The sequence below is a fragment of the Polyodon spathula genome, chromosome 25, assembly GCF_017654505.1.
Source record: "Polyodon spathula isolate WHYD16114869_AA chromosome 25, ASM1765450v1, whole genome shotgun sequence".
NCBI classification, from domain to species: domain Eukaryota; kingdom Metazoa; phylum Chordata; class Actinopteri; order Acipenseriformes; family Polyodontidae; genus Polyodon; species Polyodon spathula.
The window spans coordinates 5,737,535-5,758,073 of NC_054558.1; the positions used below are offsets into that span (position 1 = coordinate 5,737,535).

Sequence of the window (20,539 nt, forward strand, 5' to 3'; positions counted from 1 at the left end):
TGGCACGCCTGCAAACACTGGAACTGCAAATACAGAATTAGAGCTGTGGGCTTAGTAAAACAGAATGACACCACGACACCTTGTGAGATCCTGACACCCTCAATAACGTGAGCCGAAGAATGTCCTAACCAAGTTTCATCACAATTGGACAAGCGGTTCTCAAGTGAAAACGGAACAGTGACATACTGGCAAAGACAGAACGACAGACATCTTCCTATACCCTGAGCTACTCTCAGGGACCTGCATTGACGAAAACCCAAATCCAAACACAAGAACACTGATTTGTCTCACTGCAATACAATATACTTGGGTCCGCTCTTGAGCCCCTGGGTGTAAAAGAGGAAACTGGTCCGGTATGTATATTTTAGTATGCTGTTAAAAAGCAGACTAAACTAACTGAACTCCATATGCCAGGCAAATGTCATGATGAAACCCATCCTGGGTCTAAACCAGGTGACCTAAACTCCAGCAAACATCCTCTAGCAAGAAATCACAATTTTCAAATCAGGAGTTACTTAACCCTGTGGCGGATCACTGAAATCCAAGCCCTTTCCATCGGACACCAACGCTTTGATCTGAACACAGATCTCTGTGCGCCCCGACACACATCGACAGACCAATCAAATCATAGCTAGAAAGAGACTGAGCCCTTTGATATAGGGTTTTGATGTGCAGGAGCATGCTCGTCTTTGAAAGATGAAAGAAAAGCGCTGGACTTTTAGAACAGTTTAATAAACATCTAGGCGGCTTGCATGAGAGTCCCAGAGTAGTCCTTATCTGATCATCTCAGCAGATAGTTTCATTTGAAAATGACAACAAACAACTGAGGTAATGACACAGTAAGAAACATCAAGTAAGTGATGACAGATGGGCTTCCCAAGTTAATCTTAATAAAAAGTTATTTTTAGTGAATACAATCAATCATAGACAAAAGACATTCACTTTTTTTCCCCACTCAGGAGAATTGAAGGTCGGTGCGTATCTGGTCCCTATCACCAGACTAATTTATACTTTACACCCAGGAGCTGCACTGTGGATGTTAGCTACCAGCCCTTGGTCAGTAGGGGTCGCTGTAGTGCAGTGAGGAGAAACAGTCCCTGCCAGTTTTACCTCCAGTGGGAGCTCCAGAGCCAATGCAACAGCCTCTGTGGAATCCCCAGTAATGATGGGCAACTTGGCACAGCCAGGAAGTGAACTTGTGCTCCCCTGACTGCATGACTCACCTTGCACGCCCCACACCCTTGCCTTCACCGTGAGCCATGCAGGAACCTTCAAAGCATTCTTTAAATAACGCACACATTAACCTGTGTATTGAAGGCCCATTGTCAGATAGATCGGGGCCTATGATCTAGTCAATCCTAGTCACTCCTATAGAAAGCAGGGTACATTACCTCCCAGAAGCTGTCCGTGGCTTCATCAAAGCCTGCGCACTCATCGTAGGAGCCGGACATTATCCTGGATGTGGAAGCAGAGGCTGGAAGCTGGGAGTGTGTGCACCAGAGCTCAGATCGTCCTGCACTGAAACACTGACAGGGAGAGAGAGGGGCGAAGGGTGGGTTAGTTCAGCGTGAAAACATTTCCAACTAAATGCAGACACTACTAGGAACATTCACCCACCCCAATGCCCGGGCAAATAAAGCAAACAAGCTAATAATTCCCTCCTCCCTCGCACCTTTCAGCATTTGTAGACTTGGGTTCCAATCCAGCTGCTCACGAGTTTTGTGATCTCACATTGCTAACTAGCCTCGGTAAGCAAGGAGAATACCCAGGAGGAAGGCAGTGTGCTCTGGTAAGCAAGGAGAATACCCAGGAGGAAGGCAGTGTGCTCTGGTAAGCAAGGAGAATACCCAGGAGGAAGGCAGTGTGCTCTGGGAAGCAAGGAGAATACCCAGGAGGAAGGCAGTGTGCTCTCAGTAAGCAAGGAGAATACCCAGGAGGAAGACAGTGTGCTCTGGTAAGCAAGGAGAATACCCAGGAGGAAGGCAGTGTGCTCTGCAGTAATGTGTGCGGAAAAAGAGTTCAACTCAAACTTGGAAGCACCTGCCAACCAAGCTCCTGCTCAGTCAGCTCTTATACATTCTAGGGATTCCATTAGTATATATGGAGATGAAGCTATCCACACTACAAGTTCACTAGTGCCTCTTTCTCTCTCTGCTCAGATAAAGCAGGACTGCAGTGCAGAAGCACTGAAATGTTAGCTTGCTCAGTGATGCCTGGGCCCTTCGCAGGTTAATAACTGTACACAGCAAGAACAGTGGAGCAATGAGGGAACTTACAGGAACAGAAATCAGGTACACACTGCACAGCAGTGCTCGTTCTGCTATGAGTTTGAACCCAATCTCAACGGGGGCTACAGTCTGCAATCCAATATAAGAGCCACAATCATACTAACAATGAGTTCCATTTGGTTCTGCTACTGATGGAAGTAAACAGAACTGCTTTTAAATTCAGACCAGCAACAAGGCGGCATTCCACCCGCCCGAGCATTCCACGCGCCCGAGCATTCCACGCGCCCGAGCATTCCACCCGCCCGAGCATTCCACCTGCCCCATTCCACCCGCCCGAGCGCCCGAGCATTCCACCCGCCCCATTCCACCCGCCCGAGCATTCCACCCGCCCGAGCATTCCACCCGCCCGAGCATTCCACCCGCCCGAGCATTCCACGCGCCCGAGCATTCCACCCGCCCGAGCATTCCACGCGCCCGAGCATTCCACCCGCCCGAGCATTCCACGCGCCCGAGCATTCCACCCGACCGAGCATTCCACGAGCATTCCACGCACCCGAGCATTCCACCCGACCGAGCATTCCACGCGCCCGAGCATTCCACCCGCCCGAGCATTCTCTAGACTCTTATTCAAATTCAATTCCAGTAAACTCTTTACTTACTCATACACAATGTGATCCACCCTTGGATATTTGGATATTTCTTGCTAGTATTTTTAGATACAATATTACTGTAGCAATACTGTACAGTATCAATAAACTGCAGCCTGATTACCAATGCAAGCGTGACAGGGAGACAGATTGCTCGGGAGGTGCTTCAGGAGCAGTTTTTAATCAGAGTCAAAGCGGCTTCATTACGTTTTGCCATGCAGCCTGACTCCTGCTCACCTCGACCAACACACTGTCATTGCACAGCATCTGCATTGCCAGCGAGAGCGGCTCATTATTACAACAGCACACTGCACATGCATGATTAATACAGAGCCCAAAGAAAAGACATGACAGAAGTGAGGCAGTATGCTAGGCAGCAGAAGGACCAGGGAGCCTAGCAGCATTATCACCATTGACATCCCAGCTAACAGGAGCTGATCCAGCGAAGCAAACCCAATATGTTCACCCCCAGACCAGCACACCGGCTTGCAGCATCCCTTTATAGCTCCAGATTATCATTTAGAGACACGGCTGGATGACACTGACTCAGTCAGTAGCCCTCCTGATGCAATAAAAAAAGCAGTAGAAACTTCTATTATGAACGACTTCTTTAAGAAGATGACAGCGGCAGTGCATCGACTGCGACTCGACTGGGGACTGGGGACACAAACACAATGAAGCTGGAGAAAGACGCTTTGTGGAAATACTTGTAGAAATGAGATCAATGCATTGCCTATTCTGTGTGTTACTAGAAGTTCAGCACACAAATACAATGTCAATTTGTATAATAATTCTGGTTTAAGAAAATCGTTATTTTAGCCGCGTTCCGGTAATTCCTCATCTGGTCGAAACTTTCACATTCACTGTTCTGTGGGTTTGCAATATTTTCTTTCACGTTCACTGTTCTGTGGGTTTGTGATATTTTCTTTCACATTCACTGTGGGTTTGTGATATTTTCTTTCACATTCACTGTTCTGTGGGTTTGTGATATTTTCTTTCACATTCACTGTTCTGTGGCTTTGCGATATTTTCTTTCACATTCACTGTTCTGTGGGTTTGTGATATTTTAGCCACAAGGGTGAAGCCTACACTCTCACTACTGCCTTAGCTATTGAGCCAGTAGATCTAGCACTGGCTCGTTGGGTGTTCAAAAATTCTTATAAAATGCAAACAAATATCCAAATATGGAAAATAAAAGTCTAACTCATCACCTTACAGTGACGTAGTCCCTAGGGACGGGGGGGAAGGGGGGGATGGGGGGGGGCACGCCCAAATAAAATAAGAAGAGGAACACATCACAGTAGCATGTGCTCTCTTTACTTCAAATGTCATTTATGCATTGGTTTGCATGACTGTATCTGAATACAAACATGGTCATTTTGTATGCATTTCACGCAGCGTTGGCTTGAGTACTGTCACACTGCCTCATGAAATCCTGTTCTGCAATCATCACATTATTACATTCCCTGCTTTGTGTTTGTTTGGTCTGACGAGGACTTAACTACAAAAGCACTGCTTGGAAAATGGACAGGGGATCTGGGCCAAAATAGCCGTTATGCAACACGGTATGAGATTCTGCATCCCTCGACTAACACACTACCTTACTGTTATATCCAATGACAATATATATATTTCCAATACATACATGCATGCAGACGATCAGCTGTTCTAGCACTACACCTCAAAGGCCTGCAAATCTCATTACCTGACACCTGCATTAAACCCGACTCTCAAAGCTCATTATCCATCAATACCTGAGCAGGCAGGCCGACTCTATATCGGTCAAAACACCTGAAACCACCCTGGAGAGTTCCATAAACCGAGCCCCCTTACAACACTGCTGTAATACCCAGAACCGCAGCAGAACCACGAGGAAATCAGCAACACAACGGAAAGGGAACCATGCTCCCGTAGCCCATGGTCCTGCAATGCAATACTGGTGTGTACTGGCTTATACTGCTGCGTTCCCATTAGTGTATCAAAATATCAATCAAAGAACAGAAGAGACTTACACACACTGCCAGGTTCTGTAGGCTGGTTTTGGTAATATATAAAAAAAAAAAACATTTCAGGGAGACTGATAACAATTGATTTGATGGAGGGCAATGAGAGCGGAGTTGAATAATCTAGTGGTTCTGATTTTACTGTATTCCACAGATATCATTTTACATTACATTGGCTTAATCTATTTATCCATTCTGCAGAACAGTAATACAATATATTAAATATATATTTCTCTAAAGCATTACCGGTACCATAAAATGAAAGATTTAAGTAAAAACAACATGCTAATATTTGGAGAAATACAGTGTGCTCCCATAACAACAACAATGCATAATTCATTTCCTTACCCAGTTTCATTCATAAGATTGCTGCAGGGTCTCTGATATTTCCATGCTTACTTCATTTCTGTGTGTGTGTGTGTGTGTGTGTGTGTGTGTGTGTGTGTGTGTGTGTGTGTTGAGCCGCTTGCTTCACCTCTTGTTGAGAGAGAGAGAGAGAGAGAGAGAGAGATGTGAATTATACAGAGGGTGGCATTAGCAGGTCATGTGGTAAAGTGGGGAGGGAGGTGGGGAAAAAAGATGATCCCTGAGGTGTCCAATCAAACTGGCACACTGGAGCTGGCAGTGACAGGGGAGAGAGAGGGGAAGAGGCTGTTGAGTGAAGGAGAGAGGGATCCGTACCTGCAGTGCTGGCTTTCTGGATGATGTTACCAGTGCTGAAGGAGGGATGGAATTCAGGGAAAGAGGGAGAGAAAGAAGAAAGAAAGGAAAAGGGAGAGAATGGGGAAGGAAAACATGATAGGATAGGTAGGGAAAGGGTAATGAAATAATGCAGGTTTTGTGTGTGTGTGTATGTGGCACTGTATGTTGGTGTGTGTGGTTTGTGTTTGTCTGTGAGCGTTTGTGTGCGCGAGCATCCCTCAATAACTGCAACCTGCTGACTGTGATTTTCCTTCATCTCTTTCTCGTTATTTACGCAGGCCTTTCCCGACGGCTCATCTACGTTCTTTTCTTTTTCATTTGGTTTCATTTATTTACCAAATGTCTCCCTCCAGGCTGCAGCTGTTCACAAGACAAGCTGCTAGGCAGCCAGCCCTGCAAGTCATGATACTCTTGCAGTTAAAGGTGTCGGGACCGAGGCTTTTTAAAATCCGTGTTTCCAAACGATTGCAGCTTCAGGGACTTGACCGCTCCACGAACACAAAGCTGTCAGAAGTGGATGAACTCAGCGTGCATGTGCGGGAGGGAACAGGCTCTGTGTGAGAGAGAGCGAGAGAGAGCCTGCAGGCAGCCCTGACAGCACGGAAACATTCTCAGCACAGACACTCTCCTTGCACAGAGCAAGTGAGACATGCTCTGCTGGCACAGCTGCGGGCGTTCCAAGAGATATTCAGAATGGATTTGAGCTGAAACAACGTCCTTAGTGAACAGGGCCCTTACAAAGCTTACCAAAGTAAAGAGCATGGCTGTGTGTAACAGAGAACAGTGAAAGCATAATAAACTGCTACATTACAGTGTAAATGCACCCACTTTTATAAGGGTGTAGCTGCTTAAAACAAAAATGTATGCATGCAGACAATCTAACCAATCCAGGTAGACAACAAAGACTGCTTTCTTTCTTTCAGTCAGTGCTAATGCTCCCACAATACCAGTCGATGCCCTTGTTGCTGCCCTTTTCAATTGTGCCTTAGGACAGAACCACTGCACTGTAGTCTCACTGCTGCATTGTCACTGAAGATCGCTTAGCAAAGGTACGGTGCAGAATGGCTGGATACAGATTGCATTCTTCTCCTGCTGCAGTCCCTCCAACGTGCTTTGAAAAGCTCAGTGAGGCACTTCTAAGCACAATACAAACATACCCCTATTATCATAAGAGGATCACAGTTTGAGGAACTGCTTCTGGGTTTGGTTTTTTCAGACATGCTTTTGAAATGGTTTGCTAAAAACTTTTTAAAACACTAATCATGTTCGGCCAGCTAGACAAGACCAACACCGGTTTTAAACTGGTCGTAGATTTCAACAGGTCATGTTGGTGCAAGAACTGGTCCCCCATTTTAAATGGTGATGCAGTAGCGACACTACAGTATGCTGGGCAATGGTAGCATAAGGGCAGCTACGAGTGAGTTAGCCTAGAATTTCCACTCAAGGGTCGTCAAATTCCAATCTGATATCATCAGCATGTGGTAGGACTGTGAAATAAGATAACTTCATAAACCCCTATCAAAAACTCTGCCAGCCCGGGCACCAGCAACACAAGCGAACCTGGCACCTCTTTATATATCTGAGGATGTGAATTATTCAGCAGGGCTGCTACAAGATCTCCCACCTGAGACTGTCTGGGGACTCGCTAGTTAGAGTCCCGGAAACGGCAGAGCCATGAGGGGGGAGGGGCCCGACCCATACATACTGTAGACTAAATGCACAAATGCATGCAAGCCAAGGCAGTACCGCGTGCACAGCACAGAGATGCACGGACTACAGAACGCATAGTCATGAATTAAACAACACCGAGCGATCATCTGTCAGCAACACTGAGTGAAACCTGCAGCAGGCTGGAACACATCCAGTCACACTGCAAGAAGCATGGCACAGTCCTGCAGTGTGCACTGCACCAGATCCACTGAGCACAAGCACAGTGTGTCCCGCAGTACACTGCACCAGATCCACTGAGCACAAGCACAGTGTGTCCCGCAGTACACTGCACCAGATCCACTGAGCACAAGCACAGTGTGTCCCGCAGTACACTGCACCAGATCCACTGAGCACAAGCACAGTGTGTCCCGCAGTACACTGCACCAGACACACTGTCTTACATTGTACACTGCAGTGCACTACATTAGATACAGGATGAGCATCATTGCTGTTAGACACTGTATCACCTATAGAACTGCTCAGCCAGCCCTGTGTGGACAAGGACAAAACCAGACACTCCAATGGTATTATTCATTTTCAGTTTCTGCATTGCTGGACTGGGAGGCTGTGTGGCCCAGTGGTTAGAGGGGAGGGACTGGGAGGCTGTGTGGCCCAGTGGTTAGAGGCGAGGGACTGGGAGGCTGTGTGGCCCAGTGGTTAGAGGTGGCCCAGTGGTTAGATTGGCTGGGTAATCAAGACAGCACAGTTTCTCATGTATTCCATGCAGCGTCTTGTTTGGACTTTAAATAAAATGCAAATCAAAAACTGCAGCGAGAATATGTTGTCGTATTTATCTGTCCAATTTGCAGTGCTGAGTGCTCTGCACTGCTCACTGGTGTGGAACGAGTGAGCTAAATCTAATCTAACACATTTATCTGAGGAAAATGTCTTTTCAACATTCTCTGCAAAAGCATTCTCTTCAGCATGCTTCAAGCGTCCGTTTTGCAGCCATTTCACAGAACATCAGAACAGCAGTAACCTCAGGGACATCTGACCATACATATTTCATTGTTCAATTTAAGACTCTTTAACTAATGTTTCAGACTCCTGCATGCTGTACCACTGCATGTTAAAAACTGAATGCACACTGGTGGGCTGTGATTTTCATCAGCTCTGGAAATCCTGTGATTTTTGTTGGAAAATTCACACTTTACAGCCCTTGTGCTACCGCTGCTGTCCCAGAATGAGATGTCTCATGTCTGAGATGCGATCTGTCTCAATCCTGACGCAACAGTAAAATATATTTATTCATTCTTAGAGAAAGTACTGCAGCTTCCAGTGTCCTTCTAATTTTACATTTCCCCAAATCATGTGACAAAGCGGCCTTTCAACTATTACAGCCCCACCTGTTAGTTGAAAGGTCATATCTAGAGCTGTGTTTTTTTCACTGTACAAAATTACAAAATGGCTTAGTTCACTCCATTATACGCCAATAGTTATCAGAGCAGAAAAAAAAATAGACCTGTCACATTCAAAACTGATTCCATATATATATTTAGGAACATTTGTTGTACAATAACTCTTTTTCTGCTTTAATAAATATTATGTGTCATTGTGAAATATCCTGAAATACCTATTTTTAACAAATAACCAATTTTTTACAGTTATACAGCCCTGTTTATGACTTTAGGAGTGTTTGAAGTTTGGGGTGATATTAGCCTGATAAAATTACCCAGCTACCACTTCATTCCCCAGTAAGCCCTGTCTCCTTATGAAAGCAGCCCTGCAGCTTGACTCTCGCATTAAGATTAATGCAACTAAATGGAAGTCATTGCAGTCGAATTGAGAGTTGACAGGTTCTCTTGGCTCCCAGTTGACAGCGGAGCGTCTTGTCGCTGTCGTAACCGCGCTGCACACTGTTTTACTGCCTCAAATCACGCTTTCCCATTACTGCAAGTGCACTGCTTTCTGAAACAAGGCGTCCCTGTTAGAAACAGAGCTCTTTACTGCAGTGCCCTGGAGCGTGAAGTGAGATGTCGAGTGATTGTTAGCATTGACACACGCAGGAGGGAAGCGCTGGCGCTGTCATCCACAGTTAGTTGTAAGCCGGCTGCCCCCCCCCCCTCATATGACTGAATAATTGCCTCTGAATATAAAAGCTCCTTTTTCAGTTGCAATCGGCAAGGCAGCATATCTGCCAGACTCTTGATTGAGAGCTGATGGCAGGCACTCGGCTGCTTCCACGTCCCAAAGTCCTGGTGTTGCACGTGGAGTATAAAGTGACCACCCAGCAGGCCATTCTGGAGTCTTGCTGCAGACTTCAACTCCCCCAACTTTCCTGAAGGGAATCAGAGGCAGGAATCAGACAGCAGGCTAGGCCGTCAGGGTAGAGCAGCGCTAAATTCAGTTTGGCCTTGAGGTGTTTGGGAAAGCACATAAGCTCATCCATATCCCCCCTCCACGCCCCAACCAGCTCCTTCTTCCTTCTCCTGTTGACATGGCAACACAGCCTTGAAAGATCATGCCGGCTCACGCTCATTTGCGGAAGGTCAACGGAACACAGAGGCAGCCCCAGGGGATTCTGGGAATCGATAAGACAGCAATGATGAAAGGATGGGGTGTACACCATTGACCAACAACTCTTTCAGGACCATGCTACGTGCGAACTTGCATTAATCCCAACAGCGTATCGCAACGCAATCTCATTTCGCTGTCCATAACTCAGCAGCGGCAGACAAACGTTCCCTTTTTAATGTCTCTAAGATTATCACAAGGGTCGAAGTAATTATGAGCTGCACAGCTCATAAGTCAAATAGAGGAGCTAGTGCTTTCTCCAGTGTACACATTGGGATCTGTATATGTAGAGATCCGCCAGTGATGGTTGGGTGTCATTGATACTGGTATCCCAGGGGGAAGCGACCCATACAATCACACTAGGTATTTCTGGAAAGAGGAGGTATGAGAGTGCTCTGGGACCATTGGGCTGGATTCGGAGTAATGCAAGCCCCAAACTTCAAATCAGAAGTCTTTGAATTGCAGACCTCAATTATCGCTCAATAACTCTCGTGGGTGGGAAACAAGCATGGATTCATTTCACTAATCCGGGGGGGGGGGGGGGGGGGTAATGAGTTAAGTTTGCAGAGCAGAAATGTAAGAGAAGCGTAGAAGGTTTGCTGCGAGTCTGAAATGAGATCGAGAGAGAGAGAGAGCGACGGATGGATGATCATTCATTACAGCACGGTAATTTGCTATGGCTTCGCAAGTCAAGTCTTAAGCTTTGTTTGAGTCGCTCGATCATGTTCTCAGGCTCTCCACTTCTAAGACCCCTATATCCCCTTCAGTCAATGAATGCATAATTGTACCATCTAAAGTTTACTAACTACGTATCTATTTTATAAAGCATAATGTTTTGTTTTCCAAAGTTTTGTCAAGGCAGCTTCTCAAACTCCGTAAGTGTTCTCACCAACTGTTTCCCAAAAATATAATTTAAAAAATCGTGATCGAATGTAAGCTATGGAGTGAATACTGAGAATAGCCTGTGTGCTTGGGGGAGCTGTGGCCGTGTCAGGACCGCTTCCACAACGAAACAACACTGTGCTGCAGATACTCAGCCAAGGCCAGTCTGTGACAGACACTAAATCAGCCTCCAGGCAAGGACCATCGCACTGAATATATACGCTGACGTATCTCAGGAGGTAAGCAGGCTCGCTTTCTGAGAAGAACTTCTTGGACTCTGATCTAATCGGTACTGAAAAGCTAGGGGTTAGTAACTGGATTCTGATCAGGTCCTCACAGAATTCTGACAACGATTCAATAAAAGGCAATTCAAATAGTATCTGTACAATGCTAACGACTGCTTTCACACACCCAGATCAACAACCATCCTCTGCTTGTAATACCGGCTCCATTCGTACATGCTAGTATTCTTTCTATATCTAATTAGGGGTGCTAATTGTTTAGAGTTTCAATATTATACAGATATTAAATGTTTCCAATTTTGCCTGATCGTTCCAGCTTCATTTTCAATATGCGTAAAATACAGATGTTGGTGTTTATACAGGAGTGGCTACAAAGCGCTGGTTACTTATTTAATATTCTGTATTCATTCACAGTCTCCTCCGTACACACATGAGTTTGATAGATTTTTTAAACTCTGCCGCAATTATTTTTGTTCTGGGTAATAGGAGCATTTACTTACATTCAAAATATGTCATCAAAAAGAATTTCACACCCCTATGTATTCTATTTTAACTGGGAGAAACCCCAGAGGTGGGGTGGCATTCCATCGGAGAACCAGCCCCAGCGCACACAATGCTCCATTCAATTCAACTCAATTATTCAATTAAGACAGCTTTAAACAAGTCAGCACAATCACTGCTGAGAAACAGACCACAGCCTGCACTCAGATTCCGAATGAACAAGCCTCAGGCTTCCCCATTCTAATGCTCTAATGGGCAATTCAGTGAGTAGCTGGATAGAGTGTATTCTCGCTGCAGGTCAAATCTTGATATTAAACATTAAATTAACCTCAGTGTAATCTAATTGAGAAGCGGGGCCAGTCCCCATATCAGCAGATCAGAGCTCTACAGATCCGGCAGCAGGAAGCTTCTCTGAACAGAACCCCACGTGAATAGTGTTCCACAGTACAGCCTGTTGGCAGAGCCACCTCCTGGGTAAAGACAGACAGTTAATATTAATAGACAGGAAGGTAAGGCTTCTTAACGCCTTTGCATGTTTATGCATGACCGCTGCAGGAAGGTGCTTTGGAATCCCATTTCAATGGATTCATTGACTGCAACAATTAAACCGATTCCTCGATTACTGATCGCCATATTTAACGAGCCCTTGATAAAACACGCATTGATAATAGGATTGACAGTTATAGATGTTTTCCCCCAGTCCATACACTCTATTACTGATGTATTTGCAGGTTTGGATGGAGACTGCCCTTGTTCTATGCCTCTTGCTTTTTGAATTATAAAGTCTTCTGAACAGGTCGATTACTGCTGATTATTACCAGTGCGATAATTAATAAGGATTCTGGTCATCAGTTGCACGACGTTATGAGGGGTCTAGAATGTTTGGGAAGCCCTGTCACACTGTTTCATTTTAATATGCAGGAAAGGGTTGGCTGAGCTGGTGTTTGTTTTGCAATTGAAGTGGCAGAGCGCTGATGAACAAAGCGGGTTTGATTTCCCTCTAGCATCATGTATTTTCAACAGTGGTAATCTCCAGGGCATTTTATTTTTTATTGCATTAGTAAAAATGCCTTTAAAGTCTTAACACAGCCTCTTCTCACGTAGTAAAAGCTTTTAGTGTCACACAAGTTAGCAAATGATCTCTTCATTCTAACTTTGACTCATTTATTACAGCACTTCATGCAATGCCGATAATGCATGCAATAACAAAAGCAGATGTGCTGAATGCTGTTGAATCATCGCTGAATCAATCTGAAGCCACATTAGAACGTTACAAGGATGATGCTTGAATTCACACATTAGAACGAATGATTTCAAATGAGTAATATAAACTCTCTGAAATCCCGTGCGCACTGTATAATCCTACATGCAACCGTATTCTGTAGCGTGTGCATGTGCGTTCCCCTCTACACCCCCCCCACCACACCACACCACACCACAAGCCCCCCGGGCCCTTCTCTCATCCATCTCCCTGACGTGCTGCGCCAGGCTTGTGTTAAACATGGACGGGCAAATCTCGGAGGCAAAATTATTTTCCAGATATTTCATGTGCTGTTCTCCCTGTTTAGTACCAATGCAGCACGGACAATAACCCCATTACAACCTCAACCCAGGAACATTCACAGTATAGTGAGCCATATCTATTCAAGCACTCCTGTATTCACATTACAGAGAAGCAGCGCATGCCTGTTTGTTTGAGTGTGTTATGCACAGCATAATGGGCCACATTCACCAACGCATATGGACTGCTGTTTTTTTTTGTCTCCTTATTTCCCCCTTTGCTTTTTCATCTCTTTTTCGCCCTGTACACACACACACACACACACACACACACACACACACAGAATAGATTCCTCTGCTGTGCCCCCAGTGCTCTCACCAGCCCTTAATATGGTTACCATAGCTACAGCGAGCCCATCCCCCTCCCTTTCTCTATGCTCCACTCTACTGGCATCAATCTGAGCAGCCCTGAGCTGTAAACAAGTTGAAGAAGCTAGGGCTCTCTCACACAGCGCTGCACATCCTCAACCCCTCCACGCTTCCATCCTCTCTGGGGTTACTGCCCCCCCTCTCGTGGGTAGGAGATAACACGTACAGCTGAACTCTAGGTTAGGTGCGCTCTGATGTGGTGGCATACAAAACAAGAGACTGAACTGCTCCCTCGCTCCCCTATTAGAAAGGGTGCTCTGTCTAGTCCAGGGTGGGCTTGAGGCAGGGAGACTGAACTGTTTTCTCCAATGGTGACTAGCAAGACTGGTAGAGCACTGACAATGATATTTCTGTGCAGGATAATGGAGCACACAGTGTCTGGCTTCATCATCAACATGAACAGGGAGCTGCCGTTGGGATGTAAGCCAGCCTGGGGGAGAGGGCAATGCGCTCATGCCACCTGACTGCAACCCTGATTGCTGCCCCAAATAGCCAGGTACGTGTTGAAATGAGCACGTCCCAGCCTAGCTAGCAGATATTAATACGCTGCACTCTAACACATCATGCACGTTCTGCTCCCATTTTTACAGTTCGCTATCGCAGCTCTATGAAAATGAACACATTTTTGATGGCAGTTGATGTCTGTTTGAGGCTATGTGATCATCTTTTATTTGGGAGATTTTGTTTAATTTCTGAGTGGGGTTGAACTTAGCCTGAGGGTTAGAGAACAATCCTGCGTGGAGGAAGATAGCTCATTTAGTCAAGATGACCGGGCAAAACTGGTTTCCCAGTGAAAAAAAAAATGTAAATAATAAAAGTCTGACATAGCGGTATTAGTAAATTATTCATACTCCTAGTTAAACTCACTTGACTTGTTCACTTAACATTCTAGCAAATGAAAAATATATCTGTAGCTCAAACTGTTGCAGAAATGTCCTTGTGTCGATGTCACTGATAAAGTCTTCTGGTCAAAAAATGCGTCTTAGAATCTCTAGGTTCTAATGCTGTGTCGCTGGATTTCACGCCACACCCTGAACAAGGAATTCTCAGGACACTCTGCTGCACAGTGTTTCCCTAGCGGATTGCAGGAATCACAGCGGTTTTACTGACGGCCCTGCTCTCGATAAATCTGCCATCCCTCAGAATAAAGGCATTTCAAGCTGGCGCTCTCTCAGAAGTCGTTTCTTTTGTTTTCTGGCAGGACGAGTATGAGTACTTTACAAACCTTTCAGATCAGATCTGCTGTGTCTGCTCAACCCCTTGGAAAAAGCAGAGGTCAGTCTAATTAAATCTGGGTGGATCCTGATGCACTGCCAGCTGTCTGTATTGATTCAAAGCATTCTGAGTCTGATCGCTGGGATTTCAAACACCTGTGCATGGCGTGTCCATCGAAGGCCTGGCACAAGACGCAGAACAAAGTCTGTATTTCATGTTTACAAGCAAATGCGACACCCGATAAAAAAAAAAAAAAAAGAAAAAGTGTTTTGCCACACTGGCACACCGTTACACCATAAAGTAAGGCTTAGTTTTGCTACTCCAGTGCCAATGTATATTGCTCTTTAAATCGCTCTAATCTAAATATGTGAATGGCCCTATTTGTTTGTGATGTGTCCAGTGTATTTTACATAACAGTCCCATCAGAGACTTGAAACACAGGCACAGAGATTGGCTACGAACCCCAGCCTTCTCTCACAAACAAACAAACGACGAAATAAGAGTTACAGAGTGCTTGAGAAGAGCGTGTTGATGTGCATCGACTGGCGACGATATCAAGGTTACAGGAGCCCCCTCATGAAAGATTCACAATGCTGACCGTTTAGTCTCATTTAATTGTCATAATATAGGTCTAATTAAACGTGCACGACCGACACTGCTGCACTCTATAAAGCACTTTCCAGCCAATGCAGATGACTGCTCCACTACGTTAAGCAGCCCAGCCCAGTATCTCGTATTGCCTACCTTTTTAAACAGTAAACTGCTCAGGTTTCCATCCGCCCCAGGGATTGCTCACTGACAGAATTCCTGCAGCTTTAACCTTTCCCCTGTAAGAAAGGAGAGACCCAATTAAAGGACAAACACATGCCACATACATGACACTCTGCTGGGCTAAGCACGTCTCCAACCTGGACTCTGATCAGCCACACCCACAACTATAAAACACTCGGTGAGAGACAAAGAACAAAAGAAACTCAATCAACCCAATGGAAAGGGTTTCACTGGCGATACTCAGCACTGCTTCACATGTTTCTGTGACTGTGTGATGTGGACTTCGCCCCCATAACTGGTAAAGTGTGAAGGCTCTCTTATTGGTCTCTTTGTTTCCTTGCCTTCATGACCTGCTGTAGCTCGTGCCAATCATACCTGCGCAAGGCTAGCGTCTAAAAAGAGAAAAATCTGAATCAAACGGTTTGTATTCGATTGCAATACATCAAGATGAGCGAATAATGTTTAATTATTCATACTATAGAAATTACCGTATAGGAAGCTGTGAGATACAAGATGATTTGTGTGTGTGTGTGTGTGTGTGTGTGTGTGTGTGTGTGTGAGTAATATATTTCAGATATCGTTCGGTTACAGCTGGCATGGAAATACAATTTGTTCGCAGGATATTTTTTTAAAAACTAGAATGCCATCATTTGCTGGTTGGTTATATACTGTAAGTCTGTGTATTTTGACAGTCCTCTTCCACAGCAGTCACATGCAGTACAGTAGATATTAAAATATGCTTTATCCACCCACCATCTGTCAAGAATTTTTTTTTACCTCTTCAGAAGGTGGCAACACAACACTGCTTTACATTGCAAGACACACAGCATAGATGGGAAGTACTGACACACCTGCACCTCAAATGAAAGGGGAGAGTTGATGCAACACATATATATATATATATATATATATATATATATATATATATATATATATATACCATACATACACACACACATATATATATATATATATATATATATATATATGTTGCATTATGTAAAACATAGAAGAATAAAGAAAAAAGAGATAATAGAAATAAAAAGGAATGATGGATTGTTACATCATTAACGATGTAGTAAATGACATCACAAGCACATTCATAGATAAATAAGTGTAGTTACTGTGGCATCAAAAGCCTAGAAGTAACCCCACTGTTTGCTTTCAAGTACACGTTGGGAATCTGGCTCTTTTGAGCAAAAACGTATGTATATAAGTTGGGCGCAATATTAATTCAATGAACGAGCACATTTCAAAACGAAACCTCAGGCAGTTCTGTTCCAGTTTCGTTTCTCACGATGCTCACTCACTCACCCTCCAGTTCCACGGCTCCCAGACTCCAGCTGGGAATTCCGAGCAGTACCGGTTTAGATTCTCGCCCCTCGTTCTTTCTCTCGCTCCCTTTCACACTCTTCCTCCCTCTTTAAGTCCTCTCTCCTCTGTATGACATTCTGTGGCTAAATCTCTTTTTCCCAGTTTCTCTCTCTCTCCCTTTTCTCAGCGTCCCTGATTGTGTCCCTCCTCCCTCCTACAAGGACAGGAGATTAGCGGGGCAAAGATCAGCTCTGACATTAACAAGGCATTGTACTCAGCCAATCACGTTCCCCAGGCTCTGCCAGGAGAGACAGCGGACTGGCTGAAAATGTGCAGCCACAGGGATGCTGAGACACCGCAGTGCCAGTGTGTGTGTGTGAGAGAGAGAGAGAGTTTCAATATATCAATACAAGTGAACACCTTCCAGTAAGTGTCTAGGGACTGCAGGAAAGCACAACAGTGTTACATGAAACTACATGCTAATGCAATGCTGTCCTTTAGGACAGTGTGGTTGGGAGACAGTGCTCTGTCTTATAAAGAGAAGTACCAGTGGGCTGGCATTATAGGGCAAATGGAAGCCAGAACCACACCTCCTTCATAACTTCAGATGGGATCCTAATACCTGCGGTACAGGATGCGTTTGTCAAGGTCTGGTGGACCAGTGGTTCTGAAATGGCATCACAGTCTATACTGGTTCACGCCATTGTTCTACCGTTGCAGTGCCATTTAGCCTTTGAGGCTGCCCTTGTGTTGCCCCTCAGCCCTGTGCTGAACCATCGTACAGCCACCGCCATTCAAGGTGATCGCTTGGCAAGCGTTTGTTTAAACTTGCAACATGCCAGGAAGGGGATGATGCAACATTCATGTACTTCTATAAATCTCATACCCCCCCCCCCCCCCCCCCCCCACACACACACACTAACTGCCCTGCCCCTAGGGGCAGTAAACTCTTTCACAACTCACACTTTTAATGAGCCAAATCGTCCAAGTGCACTTCGGACATCCCCTGTGTTAATCCAAGAGTCATATTCAGGTTTATCAGATGGGTGTCACATAAGGCAAGGCGTGGTGTTAAAGCTGGAACAGCCCCCTTGCTTACACTGGGTCACAGCTACGAGTTACACAGGCAACAAGAGCGCCAGTTTAGAAGATGAAGCTTTTTATTGCGCTACAGGTTACAGCCACGTCCATAGTCGGCACAATCTCAGTCCACTCTGCTTTGCACGGTTCTGGTTCTGGTGGTCTGGTAGTGTTGGCAGTCTTTGGACAGTGTTCTGGCACTCCTGGACAGACCCTGTCTCATTGCCAGCCTCTCTGTTCTCTGAATGCTCATTAACAGCAAGAGACAGCGGCAGACACATCACGTCCACGCAGCCGTGTCCCTGCCAGGCAGCAACGCAAGCAGCCGGGCACCGTGAGGAGCCTTCACAACGTCACAAAATAAAGTTTCAAAATCTGTTACAGGAGCCTCGTTGAGTCAGCGGTAATCGTTTGCATAGGCAGCAGCTAAAAATGGATACATCGCACATTGCCACACAATAACCTTTGTTTGACCTACAGTTTATGTGTTCCAAGGCACATTCATTTTCTACAAACTGACGGCCACCTTGTGTGAATTGGAAGACAATGCAAAACAGCTTGCCAGCCAGGCTCAGTTTAACCAGTTTCAGAGCAAGTCAGACCAGCCAGTGCCTTTGGTATAAAAGGCATAAAGGGCCGTGCACATACATACAGAGGATCCTCATAACCACAAAGTGAAGCCACGCTACCTGAAAGGTAAAAACGACTCCTTTTTAACAGCAATCCATTCTGCAAAAGGTACAGGGGTATGTGTGTGTGTGTGTGTGCGTGTGTTTTTTTTTTTTAACATTGGAATTAGTTGTGGTGTTCTATGCACGGGATGACATAGCATAAGAGGTACTGGAATTGTGGCAAATACTGCAGTGTGATTGGCTGGTTGCTGCTATGTGATTTCTAACAGTTCGAAATGCCTAAGTTGAGGTGTGTCTCTCTAAGAGCACTAGACCAGGATTGGAGCAGCTCTCAGTCCTGCTGTGTGGCTCTCTCAAGCGGCCGGAAAATAACTTCACAAGGAAGCAAGATTCATCCCTGGCAGAAACACTCCTGTTTCTAGTAGACAAACAAACCAGGGGCAGCCAGCAACAAGGAGGTGGCATCCTGCCTACCGAGGCCTATAATTAAGAATTACACTGCGAATAAAACAGCACACCCACCTGCCTTTAAAGAGAGTGGCTACAGTCCATGTTGCTGGAATCAGAGCCACACAGACTCCTGGCATAGATTACACAGCCGTGCAATGAAAGTGCTTTGAATGTGCATCTGTAGAGTGACAGTGTACTGGTAATCATATGAAATGTGCTGGTAATGTTAAACCAGTTTGCAGGAGGTGACATTGCCATACATGCAGTTGCTAAGGCAACTCCACTTGGCTTTAGGCTTAAAATGATAAGGCATGTGCAGGAACGTCTGGCAAAGGAGAAATGCAGTAAACAGTAAACCACAGTAAGCTTTTACAGGAGAGTAGTGTGTGGTTGGTTGCACCTGTGTGCAGTAACAGCTGAGCAACTCATTGCTGTTGCTGACAATTATAATTAGTAAGATAACAGAAAAAAATCTGCAGACACCCAGTCTCTGAGCTGCTAGAGTATAAACACCAGGCATAGAGGCGACACAGGCAGAGAAGCTCCCAGACCCCCAGATCATCGACAGCACCAGTGTATCCCCCTGAGGCTGTATCTCCCAGGGGTTCAGGTAATCTGATCAATTGCCTATCTCTGTTAAGTGTCTAAACAGTAACTTTCATGTAGAATGTCATGTGGGTATTTGTCATACAGGTCATTAATTATAATGGTCGATTACTGATTATCATGATAATCCCGACTATCTTTTTGACTGATACTCATTTTTCAGCGCAATGAATGATCAAGTAATTACTGATCATAAATCTCACGATAAACTATTGTTTTGCCAAGCCTAGCTTATAGCGAAGTGAGTACAATGGCCCACTGCTTCTGCCACTCAGGATGACTATCCCCGGAGCCCAGACCCACCTGACATGACGACCTCGACCCCTCGCTGCCCAGAGCACTCCATCTACACCCTGCCCCAGTCCTAGAGTTACAATCTGTACAGCTCGGCTGGAAACCTGAAACCTGCATATTACAAAGCCAGCGACGCTTTTAACTTTCCTCAGCATCTCTATTAACTGCCCAGTGCTGGCTCTCCAGTTTCCCTCGGCTCAATAATTATTGACCGTGCGTAAATAAATGACGACGCAATCCCTTTAAAAGCGGATGACAGGAACTTTTCAATTCATTTCTTAAAGGGCAGTCTCTCCTTGGCTTGCATTATGATGGCTGATGTGTTCAGTGTGTGTGTGTGTTAAGTGTGGGGGTGTGGAGGATTATCAGCTGACACGTCACTGAAAATGAAGCTTTCCAAATAGCAGAATGTGGTATTCTTGTTTCTGAAGTTTTCGGCCCCATTATCTATTCATTCTGGTAAGACTTTGCATTCAGCGAACATATTTTGCTAACAAACTACTGGATTCAATAATAGAAAAAAAAAAAAAAAAAAAAAAAAAACGTCTGCCTGTATCCCTTCCTCATTCGATCAAATATATTTATTATCAATGAAGAGCTTTGTAAAGTTTGACATCTCCAATGGTCTGTCCAACCAGAAGACCTCTGCAGTGTATCTATAGCGTCACATCTGATATATCTGCAGATCAATAACAATGTTAATAAAGGGTTAAGACAAGTGTAAGTAAAGCATTAGCACTCATTTTGTTTGACCGCCAAAACACGACTCAACTGTTTTTATCTGTATTACTGAAAAATATCACTACCCTTCAATAACAT

The 20,539-nt window shown here is 45.0% G+C and overlaps 1 protein-coding gene across 4 annotated transcripts in view; it reads right to left on the minus strand.

The window, feature by feature from the left end:
* Positions 1-20,539, minus strand: part of LOC121300081 (protein kinase C and casein kinase substrate in neurons protein 1-like) — a 31,077-nt gene that overhangs the window by 8,190 nt on the left and 2,348 nt on the right. For 3 of the 4 annotated variants that reach the window (XM_041228471.1, XM_041228473.1, XM_041228474.1), the window contains 2 exons: positions 15,318-15,400; positions 1,392-1,526 (listed from right to left, as the gene is read on the minus strand). In XM_041228471.1, the coding sequence (XP_041084405.1) occupies positions 1,392-1,451 (60 nt within the window). In that variant the 5' untranslated portion in view covers positions 1,452-1,526; positions 15,318-15,400. Of the gene's footprint in view, positions 1-1,391; positions 1,527-15,317; positions 15,401-16,658; positions 16,785-20,539 lie in introns of those variants that run through there. The other variant, XM_041228472.1, reaches the window with a different exon arrangement.